General features: G+C 33.9%; 1 protein-coding gene across 1 annotated transcript; it reads left to right on the forward strand.

Moving 5' to 3' along the window:
• The first annotated feature begins 4,736 nt into the window (after positions 1-4,736).
• Positions 4,737-13,534, forward strand: LOC117175708 (ester hydrolase C11orf54 homolog). Its single transcript, XM_033365473.1, has 7 exons — positions 4,737-4,896; positions 5,121-5,193; positions 5,274-5,372; positions 5,437-5,615; positions 12,616-12,880; positions 12,984-13,153; positions 13,258-13,534. The coding sequence occupies exons 1-7, from the start codon at positions 4,825-4,827 to the stop codon at positions 13,438-13,440; spliced, it is 1,041 nt and encodes a 346-aa protein (XP_033221364.1). The 5' UTR covers positions 4,737-4,824; the 3' UTR covers positions 13,441-13,534.
• The last annotated feature ends 260 nt before the right edge of the window (positions 13,535-13,794 follow it).

Consider the following 13,794-nt stretch of genomic DNA (forward strand, 5'->3'; position numbering starts at 1 on the left):
GTATCTTCGATGGCCCTGATATCCGCAGATTATTTAGAGATGCAAAATTTGTCGAAACTATGAATGATACCGAGAAAGCGGCATGGCTAAGTTTCAAATACGTGTAAAAAAAATTTTTAGGTACTTGAAATGTGCGGATCACGAGAATTTGCTAGCAGCAATGGTACGAGATTTTCAGAAATAAGGCTGTCTAATGAGATTGAAACTCCATTTCCTTCATTCGCAAATCGATCGATTTCCAGAAAATAATAGTGATTTCTGTGAAGAACAAGGAGAGAGGTTTCACCAAGACCTACAAGAATTCGAACGTCGATTCCAAGGAAGATGGGATGTAAATATGTTGGCAGGCTACTGCTCGATGATAAAAAGAGAAAAGAAAACATCGGGACAGAAACATCGCAGAAACCTTTCACACCGATCATTTGAAGAGAAGCGTGTGAGTAAAAGGAAACTAATTTAAAACCCTAAATTTTAACCATTTTTTATTATGAACCATAAAAAACCATGTTTTTTCATTTTTTCCAAAAGTTACTGGGAAAGCTCCCAATCTGACTTCAGATTCGGATTCAGCGACGAGAAATATATAAGAATACACCTGTCTGGTGATCTGCTCAGGATACTTTTTTCTTTTTGTGGGCCTGTGTGGAAAACATTGCTGATTTTTTATACTTTCTGTAAAATTGACTGAAAGTACTCGAAGAAAATTGGGAATTTTCTTTTTGCCAACGTGATAGATTTTTCGTCAAAACACATTTTCCGACTTTGGACTGTTACGTTACATGAAAAAAGAGCTTTATTTGTATTTACATTGAAAATGCCGATAACAATTTATTCCATGAATATATTGTTCAGTCACTTTGTGCACACTCAACTCTATCTGAAAAGAGCTAGTAGCACGAAGAAAATAACAGTTGATGAATACAACGTAACTTTTTGTTCCGCGTTTTATTTTTCTCCATTTTTATCTACTACGAGTAAGAAGAGACGAAGAAACAATTTTCAATTTTTGGAAGAAACAATGCGTCTTGTGTTGACATTTATGTTGGTTGATTAGGAGGTGTATAACCTCGAAATAATTAAAAACCTCGCAAAATTCAAAGAAAAAATTTTTTGCTAGTGGTTTCGTTTTCCGCGTTTTTAGCCATATATAGATTCAATTGTAGTATTACTAAATGCCCCATCTATGCCTAGAAACGCTGCAATTGCTACTTCACATTTCCGCGTTTCATTATTAATGCGAGAGGTAAATGCAAAAAGAGCTTCTTCGGTAGACCTGTCTATTTGAAAAGTAAATTTATTTCCATAGAAAGGTTTTTCCATTAGGATTTCCACTTTAATCTAAAGAAACACTATTGTTTCTTGTGTCTCGCCCTAAACAAGGTCTAGCTTATCAATCTAAAGCATTTTTCTTAATATTAGGTGTCCTTATTTGGCTGAGGAATGAAGATTGCTTCATACTTTCTACATGTTACGAAAGTGTATCCCATTGCTAAGCTTTCCCGAAAGATACCGCACCATCAAACTACCAAGGACTAAAATAATTCTTATATTAACGCAAGGAAATCCTTGGTGTATCGGGTAATAGGGCGTCAGGCATTTGTGTAGCATAACTGAAATTCGATCTATGAGTTTGTACTAATGAAAATTTTTCTATATACTTCTACCCAGGCTTTAGTGGTTTGGAACTCAGTCGACTTTGAGAAGGCACATATTCACTGGCATAGAAAACTAAGAGAATGCGTGAAATCTGTGCATCTAACCTAGGACCTCGGAGGGACCGCTCCGCCTACTCTAACCTGATTGTATTCCCCTTTCTTTTCAGGTATTTAAGTCTAGGAAACGACCAGCATGTATTATTGTATATTTTTTTAATACGAAGAGGATAATTTGTTCTCAAATGCTTTGTTCATATCTTTTTATAGGATCTCGACAAGTCTTTCTGTTTGTCTGAAGAAAGTAATTCTGCCTGACATAACGCCCAGAAAACTGGTGAGATTATCTCTATAAATATACCAGCTACTTGCTTCGATTTTCCCATACCTTCAAACTACATGTTTATCGGCAGCCAATGAAAAGAGTATCTGTCTATGATCTGACAAGGACGTAAGCGACGATAAATGTCATGCCCAGAACACATCGTTGATGCGTATCAAACATACAGTCACATAATTCTATTTTTGGTTGAAAATTGACCTTGTTTAGCATGAAAATTTAATTATTTTGTTTAAAGTTTATATAATTCGTTCTAACTTTTTCTTTTTTTTTGGTAGAAAACTAGGATTTTTAGTTGAAAATTGAACTATTTGATTCAAAATTGATGTATGTCTTTGAAAATGTAGCTGTTTTTAAAATTTTTTAACGTTGTAGATTATAAATGCAACTTCTTCTTTAACACTGGATGTGATTTTGTTGAGGATTCAATTATTTTGTTGAAAACTTGTCTGTTATATTGAACTCTACTGCTTTTATATTTGAAATTAAAATCTTTTATGGTTGAGATACGAACAATTACAATCTCACTGGATAGGCAATCTTTTCAGTTAAAAAATACAACCATTTTATTTAAATAGTATTTTGTAAATCGATTGCAAGAAGTAAAAGATAGCAGACGACTGTGAAGTTTGCTGCTCGAGCGTAGCGAGCGTGTCCGTTCGCCGCCTTCCTCAAGGCGCACATAAAACTTTGTCCAACACTTGCAATTGAAATGCGACTTCCGAGGATCGTCTCAAGACGAACCCCCGAAGTCGCATCTCTATCGACGGAGTTCGAATAATTCATTTTTTCATTGTTGAAAATTTAGGTTATTGAATGAAAATAAAACTAATAGATTTAATGCTTTCACGATGATTCATTTTGATAAAAGAGATTTTTCGAGATATCAGGTCATGTTGTTCTTAGGTATACTTCGTACGAGGCCTGTGATTGGCCAGAGCGTCCCACCGTGGGGAACGGTCTAACTTGATTGGGGCATCAAGCCTTGATTTTAAAATTGCGGGAGAACGGAAAGCCAAATCGGATTGGTATTATATCCATTGTCCATATTGATTTTATTCTGATGTTTTAAGATTTCGATTGCTTCTCTATGTTTTCTTGAAAAAATGCAGTGTGTTTTTGCAATGACTGTTGTTTCATCAAATAAAATCTTATCTCCTGTTTCGATATGATGTTCAGCTAATACTGATTGCGTGAAATGTTTTAGCCTGACCTTACTCTCATGCTCCTTTATACGTTGGCTCACCATAAAGACATAAAGATATTGGCTATTACAGGTGAGATTGGAGATCCCATTGCTGCCACTGAGGTTTGTTCGTAGAACTAGTTATTGAACGAGAAGTAAGTATTATTGAGACAGTGTTCTATCAAAGGTACGAACTCGGAAGGGAAGTTTGTAAATGATTTAATAATATCAATTGTATCAGAGATTGGTGCTTTTGTAACCAGACATACTATGTCGAAACTTACTATGACGTCTTCGGGTTGAATGTCAATCTGTTGTATCTTTTTAATAAAGTCAAATAAGTTTTGGACGTAAGTGATGGGGTTTGCTGTAAATGGCTTTAGTTTTGTAGCGAGAATGCGTGCTATGTTGTAAGTTGGTGAATTTATTGCGCTAACGATCGTTCTGAGTGGAATTTTATCTTTGTGGATTTTTGGGAGCTCATAAAGTCTTGGAGAGATGGAGTTAGTAGGTATTAATTTAGATCGAAGTTCGACTAGTCCCACAGTGGGGCGCTTTGGCCAATCACAGACATCGTACAGAGTATACCTAAGAACAACATGACCTTATACCTCAGTTTCAGGTCAGCCTTAAGAAGTAAATTGCAATGTTCACCAAACGTCGGCAAAAAATTCGTAGTTTATTACACGAGTAAAACCCGAAAAATCTCTTTTATGTAATTAAAACTATCATTGTTTGTTGAATATACAACTTTTTTGTTGAAACTTCAGTCTATTTGGTTTAATTGAACTACATTTGTTTTGAAAGGGAAAGCTTTTCTCTAATAAAATATCAATTTTTACATTATTCTGCTGAGGATACATGTTTCTTTGGTCAAAAATGCGTTTACTTTGATAAAAGATGGAATACTTTATAATTCATAACAAGCAGCCAGATTTGAAAAAGCCTCTTATCCTCCAAATCATCTTAATGCAGTTAAAACATAAGGGCGCCAACTAAATCTGAATGGGTTTAGTCTCAAAATAATACTTTTCACATATTTTGAAACCATATATTCGCATAAAATTATGTGTTTAAATGAAATTTTATGATTAGCAGAATTTTCACAACTACTAGGACATAAACCAAATTATTTTATTTTATTTATACGATATTGTACCATTTTTATTTAATATATGTATAAAGTATTAATAAATAAGCAAAGTTTCTTTTACTCCTCTCACAAAATAAAAATTTTACTAAAAAAATTGAGAGAAGAGGTTTCAGTATTTATTTTAATATTCATTTAAAAATGAAGTCGACTCGCATGCACATAAATGTATTCCTCTAAACCCGAAGTACGTTATATCGAAATAGTATTTCATATCATACAACCTCACGTTCAAAACATTAAAAAATACACTAATCCTGATAATTTGAATTCAGCAATGAGTATTAGCGAAAAGTCGGCAACAATAAAAATATCGAAATTGCGAGTTTATAAGGCTATCATGGTACTTACAAAAGGATAGGAATTCAGATAAGATTGTGAAGTTACAATTTTAAAAGCGGTATGTTTTCAGTATATAAGCAACTGCTTACACTGTTTGGTTCAAAAATTGTCGTTGAAGTTGTTTAAATCATCTTTTAAATATTTATTCAAGACCATGGAAAAAAGAAGTGAAAAGAAAGCTGTATTCATCTCCTTCCTATTTTCTCTTGTCTTTTGCAAATTATTAGTTAGTACATTTTATAAACACGGGCCATTCAAGTATTACGCAAGCATACTGAGAGAAAGGGTTGCTCTACATAAAAGCTTATTTTTGGATATTCCTAATGCAAAAATATGATTTACGTCGTGGCTGGGATCGAGAATAAGGAAAATTAGGCTCACGTAATACTTGAACGATCATATAATAATTGAAAATGGACTATATCACAACAGATTCTCATTTTTTAATAGAACATAAACGCTGAAGAGTTGACAATTGTAGAAAAACAATTACACGTACCTCCCTTGAGTGAATTACAAAATGGTAAAAATAATTCACTTCAGCTCTTAAAAATAATTTATATTTTTAAACAAAACAATTAATGATTTAATTATATGTTTCAGTTTTCCGTGAAGAGCTTTCAAAAAACTTTGCTAAAGTTACGGTCGAAATCGTCGAATCTCCAGACTTAACTCAAGAACCTTTCTACCTATCAGCTACTGGTAAAGTCGATTTTTTAAAAGACAAATTTTGATATAAGATTTATAATATCCTTTAATTTTTTAGGACTGGGTGGAAGTCCAATACTTCTAGACGTCGGTGGAACTACTCTGTACAATACTCAATTTGATAAACAAAAATTATTCGACCTTAAAACTATCGTCGAGAAATTGAGCCGTCCAGTGGGATCATGTGCATTAGGTGCTGCTAATGGACCCTGGATTTATCTGGGAGCAGATTGCGATGTAGGTTTCAATTCAAAATAACTATATCCTAACTCTCTATTCCATCCGCTCGGTATTTTTACCTTGCATTAAATCCGAAAAAGTAAGTACCAATTTCCATTCATTTTTCAATTTGAAACATTATTCTAAATTGGCATAAAAGTAAAATGGCAGCTAGCTCCGCTATCTTAAAAAAGGTGCCAAAAATAAGTTTTTCGGAAATAACATTTTTTTTGTTAATCGGAATCCAAAAATAGTTCTTTTCATAATTGTTTTATAATAGTTAATCGACGACCTGGATTTGCAAGATCGTCTACCAGTTAGTGTTATAACACATATTCTACAAGATCTTTTTTAAAATTATAATTTTTTTAACACCCAAAATAGCTACCAATGGCAAGGCCAGGCTTCGGGTGCACCAGATTGTGACCCAGCTAATTTAAAACGTCATTTACGTGAACTCTTTCAATTTTAAATTTCGTTTATAACCAAAACAATCACAAATCGTGAGTCGATGCCTCGGTTGTGCAGGAACGTACACTAAGTAGTGTTTTAACACATATGCTACAAAAACTTTTTCAAAATTCAAATTTTTCCAACAAACAAACTAACTACTTATGGTGAGACGACGACTCGGATGCGCTTGATAGCGCATCAGTTCATTTGACAGATCATCTACATGAACTTATTTGAAATTTAAATTTTGACAATAACCAAAACAATAACAAATGGTGAGTCGACGAATCGGGCGCGCAGGATCGTAAACCAGGTACCTTCGAAAATTTTGCCAAAGTATAATTCAAACCAAATCACGTTTGATCGTGGGCAAATCATGCCAGAAGTGACATTATCCATGCTTGACCTATTGTTCGTAAACATAGGACGACTGTAGAAGCATTATAGGTGAACATTTACCCAATCTTGAGCCACGCTTAGCCCACGCTTAGTCCACGCTCACTCATGCCTACGCCATTTTTGACCAATTTCAAGCCATGCTTTCCCCATTGACTTGGATCGTTGACTTCCATTGACTATTCTTTTGGGTGTTGGAAAAATTTGAATTTTTAAAAAGTTCTTGTAGAATACGTGTGAAAATATCTGGTGCATGATCCTGCGCATCCGGGTCATCGTCCCACCATTTGTAATTGTTTTGGGTATGGACAAAATTTAAATTTCAAAAAAGTTCTCGTAGATAACGTTTTAGATAATCTGGTGCGCGATCCGGCGCACCCGGATTGTCGTCTCGCCAATTTCAGTTATTTTGTGTGTTGACAAACTTTGAATTTTAAAAAAGTTCTTGTAGAATACATGTTAAACTAGCTGGTGTACGATCCTGCGCACTCAGGTCGTTGACTCACCATTTTTTATTGTTTTGGTTATGGACAAAATTTAAATTTCAAACAAGTTCTCGTAGATAATGTTTTAGATGACCTGTTGTGCGATTTTTGAGTATTTGTCTGTTTGTGTGTCGCGTGTCCTAAGCATAGTAGACGGATAAGAGCAAGGCTTGCGACATGATACCATTCAGCCGTGGCCCATGCTTAGGGCTAAATATTTCCAAGCGTATTGCCATGTTTGAGCCAGGCAAACTTCTTTCGGGCGGGTATAGTTGCAAATTCTGTCCATCTTCGAAAATTTTCGCCAAAGTTCAATTCAACCCAAATCACGTTCGACCGTAATTTTCTCAGTAGGTCTAGTCCACATCTTCAATCTATCTCTGATCTTTTCAAAATTTACCTCCTCGCTCTCTCGATCCTTCTCCAGTAATTTCTAGATTTTTATCCATGCTTATTTTTCGCCTCGTTCTCTTTTAGAGACCAGGTTCACTGATTTCTTCTTCGAATACACGAATTGGTTTCGTTTCAGCCTCCTCTTCCGTGTTTTCTTTTTCTTGTTCTTTATCTACTTCATTATCTGCCTTCATCACCTTTAGTATCTTCAACATTTCGTCGAAAATAGTCTCGCTTTCTCCATCATCTAGGTCATCCAAGATTTCAGGATTGTTCTTACACGAACCTCCATTGCAGTGAATGCAAATGATGGAACACTTCAACCGTGCTTTTTGAAACTGCATGCTGTGCTGCATCCTTTCTTGTATTGGCAGAAGCGGAATTTCAGAAGAACTTCCAGAGCAGGATCATCCATCCTTGTCCTGAGTGTAGTGTGTACAGTCTTAGTTCACTGCAATCCCCAGTCTTCTGGATTCTTCATGACTCTAAACCAAGTTTCGACTTGATGTTAAGTGTGGAGATAACGCTGCCTTGCTGTTTCTGTTGTGGGTCGAAGTGAAGCAAGAGTCATGTTACTCTTCGTCGCTGATTTCGTGAAATGTTGATACCGGAGAGATTCAAAAGAAATATCTCTTTCAGATGCTCTGTAAAGGACAATCAAGAATTTTTCTGCAGCTGCAGTAATGTCATCAGACAAACCATTTCTTCCTTGAAAACCTGAACAGTTTTATTCAAGTTCTTGGAAATTTTGAGAACTTTGAGGAACTTGGCGTTTCCTTGGTCTTCCCTTTTCATACAATTGTATTTCATATTTTTTGCACATACATTTCATTTCCCGTACATATTATTTATATAATAATGATTTAAAATAATTATTATGTATGAAAAGTAAATCATATATGTTTAGAATAGGAACTGATCATAATTAGTACTTGTTGGGGTTATAAGGGCAGAGTATGCGTGATTTTAGGAAATACACGATACTTCACCCAGGTATAACTCTGAAACTATTCACTTTATATAAAAATCTTGCAGTCGATATTTACAGAGAATTTGGTCCCATACAATTATTAAAAGAGCTATTTTTGATTTCCGGTGAACCGAAAAAATGTTATTTCTAAAAAACTGATTTTTGGCACCTTTTTCAAAATGGCAGAGCTAGCCATCATTTCATTTTTGTGCAAATTTAGTATGTTGTTAAGAACACCAAAATGATCGAAAATTGACAATAACTCGATTTTCTGGATTTAATGCAAGAAATACCACTTTTTAAATCTCCAGTACCTGGGATAGTTGTTAAATAAAAATAAATATCGTTCAAAATTGAAATTTGGTTAAAAAAAGTTTTAGGTTTATGAACGTTGAATATAAATTATGTATTTTTTTATTTAACTATAGTTCAACTATTAAAAATTTATCCAAAATTAATTTCATAAGATAACGATGAATTTGTTAAAATTCGAGCGCCTCAGTTTCCAAACAAATATGAAAACCTGCTTTAAATTTGATCAAATATATACAATTTTAAAATAACTTTAAATCAAAAGATTCATAATCGCACTCTTGTATACAATATAAAATCCTATTTCAATCTTGTTTTAGATTGAAATATATTTTTTTTCATATCATATTAAATATTATAATTAAAGAAAGAATCATTTTTTAATATTTAGAAATATCTTGCTAATAATTTGAAATCATAAATTATACATAAAGTATTTTAAAAAGTACAATTTGAAACTGAATTGTATGAAATAGCCTTAGATCACTTGAATTTCAAAGTCAGAAAAATGCTTAAATTAATATAATTTTAAGGATTTACAAATTTACTGACCCGTTCTTTAAATGGCAGGATTGAAAATGATCGCGTGGAATTAAAATTGTTGGTCAGAAATCTTTACCCTGTGTGATTTAAGAAATATTAAATTTTGACATTTTCCTCTTAAATGGCTTTCAATTTTCATTTAACTTAATTTACAAGTATTCAAAGCTTTTATTTTATAATTGTTATTTACTAAGCATCGGACAGAACAAGTTTTTTAAGTTTCTATTTTAAAAAGTTAAAATAAAAAAGCTTCCATCTTGAGTGTTTTTTTAAATTTTTCAGTTGTCATTACATCAAATAATAATAAGTCAGCTATAATAATAAAAATGATTTATTTGAATAACCGTGAAATCTTTTTCCACACTAGAACAAAAACAGGAAGGGACCAAAAATGTTTTCTCTTGATTAAAACGTTTACCTGATATTTATTTATGGTTCTACAATTCTTATTATTACATGCAAATCCGCTAAACAAAATCTAAATAAAAATGTCTCAATAGCTGGAAGAAACATTAGTTGTATTGGGCAACTCTTCCTCGTGACCAAAATTTATTGCGCCTGCTTCTTGCCAATATCAACACGTTTTTCAAAGTATTCAATCAAAAAGAGGTGTGCACCTACCTCCTTTTCGCGTTGGCACAAAAACTCATCTGTCTTAATTCGTGCCGATCAAGCAACAACGGAGACGATTTTCATATCATGGGAAAAGTATGATAAACAGCTCATCCAGATCATCAATTATAAATGCGGAAAAGTAACATGATAAATCTCTTTGATTGTTTGACGCTGTTGTCGGATCACGCTTCGTAACCTATCACCTACAAGAGAAAAATGTGCTCTTAACTATAACAGTAAAGTATACTTAAACCTGCTAATGCATAAAAGACTCTTTTCTTTTAACTAGAAACTTACAGTTTCAAAAATAAAATAAATAAAATAACAGCAAGCGCGTCATAGTTTGAACCGACAACAGTATAGACATATCGTAGGTACTAGCCTACAAACACATCACAGTCTTCAAACCTAATGTTATTATTCTGTTAGGACAGAATCGAAGGAAAAACGGACACGAAATTTGGTCATTAGTCTATGGGTTTTATATTTTAGCTGATCAAGACTCAGGTGAATCAAATGCGCCTAAACTTCAACGGGATTCGCAGAAGACTGCTTCTGAAGCACAATCCAAAGCAATTTCAGGTAATGATCTAGATGAGAATGTTCTGAAAATGATCGAAATTTGAATTAACGATAAAAGGCCCTTCGGTCCTGCTATGCATGCCCACTTTGTTGTTCGTTGAGAGGACATCATCCAACGAGGCTGTGAAAAGAGATGGGCGAATAGCGATGAAGCAAGAGAAAACAACAGCTTCTATGGGAGTCATTGGCAATGCCCTATTCCTCTTATTTCACAAAGAAGAAAGATCTACAGACGAATTACTGCTAATAGACTACTTAAAGGATGCAAGGAAACTATTCTCTGAGCTACATCATGACGAATGTGCCGTACGTAGAAACTTAGTCTTGGCAAATACGCACGTCTCCCTTAAGGATAAGCTGCAAGCAAAGAATATTGGTTGCTCTCTTTTCAGTGCAAAAATCAATGAAGCTTTAAAAACAACCTAGGCTTTTAAGAATTCGACAAAGGAATTAAGGAGCCAAATTCAAAACCAGATAGGCAAGCCTCGCCCCGTACTCGTGCAGAGATGTCGGGAGGGAAAAAATAGAATTACCGAACACCGAACAAAAATCGGAATCAGGAGCCTTATAACAAATACAGTCCATATCATAAACTTTGTCAATTTAAGTTTAAATATTAAAAATCACATCAGATCCCACTACACTCTCATGGATCGAGAGTTATGAAATTTCTTTTGAATTTCAATTGGTTCAAATCCCATTACACTGTGCTAGTTTATCTCGGATCTTCTTTAAGACCAAAAACGAACGGTTCCTTTCGATTAATTTGGTACCTAAAAGCACTTAAAAACTTTTTCAAACGCAGCACTTCAAGCTACAAAACAGTAGAACGAAGGACCAAAAAAATTTTCAATTGTTACTTCAAATCGTCAACACTACCACCAACCTGTATAGAAATAAAATGTGAGGAGTTTAATTAAAAAGTTTGAATAATATCACAATACTTATATGGAATTGGTTTGAGACAAGGGAAATTTCAATCTCGATTTTGTGGAAGTATATTCCATCAGCTTTGAATAAAATAGCGAATAAAGAATCACGTCTTCTAAAAGTAAATACCGAAATTAAACTGTCCAATTTTGCCTTGAGTAAAATAGTTAGAGCATTTTGACAACCAGAAATAGATCTTTCTGCAAGCATGGAGAATGCAAATTGCTCCAACTGTCTTTATTAAAAGAAAGATCCTGACTCAATGGCTATCGTTGCATTCATAATCTCTTGGGCGGATTATGTCTATGGTGGATTTCTACAATTGTGAATAATAATAAAAGCGTTGCAAAAAATTAGAGAATAAGGCTGAAGGCATCATAGTGGTACCCAATTGGTGATCACAGCAATGGTATGTGCTATTTGAAATCGCCATAATTTCATACATGGTTTACATTAAGAAAAAACTTTCATAGATAAAGTTACATTAGTGCCGGGTATCCTATCCGGAAGGCGTTTGAATTGAGGGAAACGTCACCTGCCTTGATGGATATTTCAATTTCATCCTGAAGTGACTCTTTCTTGAAACAAAAGGACTCTTATCTTAAAAAATGGCGTTTTTTAACGGAGCCTGAATCCATCCTTGAGCTCAGTTCCGTATATATTAGTTTCATTATTGGAATTGTTTGACAATGATGCAACAATCAGTCCATAAACTGCTACAAATTAGCGATTTTATTGCTTATTGAATCTGAGATGACCACAGATCACAATATGTTATAATTTTTAAAGGCTTTTCTAAATTAGGTCCCTCGAAACTCATATACGATTCAACCTGGCACTCCGAATTTTTACTTACTTATTTCGTGTCATTAACCTAAAATGAGGAACTGTCGTTAGAAGGTTGGATAAAAAGATTTGTACCAAACAAAAAGCAACCGTGACTGGGTTTGCCTTTTATCCACAGGTTCAAAAATGGATAGTGCCTCCGCACTAAGATGTTACTTAGAACAAAAAATTTAAGAGGAAAAAGCACATCTCTTTTTTGTATCTTTTAAAAACCCAAATAAAATTTAGAGATTAAAAGAACTTACTTGTAAGTGAAGTTTTTTCCTAATAGTATACAGCGCCTCTTCCGAAGTGATCACATCCACCCACTGTTATTCCCATCTCACATTATAATCATAAGATCCAAAAATCGTTCAAGCGACACTTTAAATTATGACTTTCTGCACCAACGGTTCTTGTCACTCAAGAAGAGGCGCTTCATACAATTAGGATAGAACTTTACTTACAAGTAAGTTCATTAAATTTCTAAATTACATAATCTTTTAATTTAAAGGTAGCAGTTAACATAGATCTGAATAAACCAGAATCCTCCACAAGCTCCTATATCATATCACTCGACAAAACTGTCGGAAAACTTCTCTGCAAGAAGCTGCCTTTGAATGAGACTCGATTTTCAGTACAGGGAAGTATCTTTCTAAGCGAAGGAAAAAAGGGAGAGGTCATAAAAGTTGTTGCTGAGAATCGAATAGGCGAAGATAGTTTCATTGCTAGTATGAGAAGGAGCATTACAAATTACTATGGAGCAAAGAATCTTGTTGGTGCGTTGTAATTTCATATTCACTAAATTATAATAATAATGTTGGATAACTATTAAAAATAAGGAAAATCAATATTCATTTGAAATCTTTTAACTATCGCTAGGTCTTGGTGGAGTCTTTGTATTGCGAAAAGGAAAGATTAGTGAAGTTTTTCCGAACCTTCTAGAGGAACCTGTACCTGCGGGTAGCAATTTGACACGGGTCCCTCTTTTTTATCTAGATGAAGGTTCTGCTGAGGAGACTGGAGTCGGTACTTTTGTTTCTGAAAGAACAGTAAGAGCAAAGAATATAATTCGCACTTTTCCTCAAATAATTGAGAAGAATTTTTCAGCAAGTTCACATCAATCATTAACATTTTGGTTTCGAATTTTTCTCAGGAACTTGAGCTTACACCAAATCACTTCCATTGTTTTTCTACACATCTCGATTGTGGACATTATGGTCGTGACACCACCCCTGCAATTGCAATATATGAAGGATATTTCTCAACTGCAGAATTTCTGATGAGAGTAGATCAAGCTTCTGAAGATCCGAGATTGATTGGACTTGATCATTTCTAAATTGACTCAGTGATGTGTTATACACTGCTTTCAAAATTATTTTCTGGAAATATTTATATGCAATTTAATATTGAAACATGATACTTTTTACAAAGATTTTATTTTCATTTTCATATAAAGTAAATTTGTTTATAAACAAAGAAATGCATTCAGGTTGTCACTCGCCGGTCGCCTTAATCGGGAGTCTTAAAAACTATTAGAAAACATATCAACGATGTTCTGAATAGCCTCTAAAAATTGTACTATTTTTAACACAATTGATATTTAATTAGGTATTCAGTGAAAAAATGATAGACAGGTCATAAAATCTGTTAAAAAATTACAAATGATTTTTAAAAATATTCAATAAAAAGT

The sequence above is a fragment of the Belonocnema kinseyi genome, chromosome 1 (assembly GCF_010883055.1).
Source record: "Belonocnema kinseyi isolate 2016_QV_RU_SX_M_011 chromosome 1, B_treatae_v1, whole genome shotgun sequence".
Lineage (NCBI taxonomy): Eukaryota > Metazoa > Arthropoda > Insecta > Hymenoptera > Cynipidae > Belonocnema > Belonocnema kinseyi.

What these genes read in the sequence shown, in the direction of transcription:
- LOC117175708 (XM_033365473.1), top strand. Translation starts at nt 4,825, where the DNA reads ATGGAAAAAAGAAGTGAAAAGAAAGCTGTATTCATCTCCTTCCTATTT. An exon ending in CTTGAGTGAATTACAAAATG is followed by an intron (nt 5,194 to 5,273) that starts GTAAAAATAATT and finishes TATATGTTTCAG; the next exon opens with TTTTCCGTGAAGAGCTTTCA. An exon ending in TGGAGCAAAGAATCTTGTTG is followed by an intron (nt 12,881 to 12,983) that starts GTGCGTTGTAAT and finishes AACTATCGCTAG; the next exon opens with GTCTTGGTGGAGTCTTTGTA.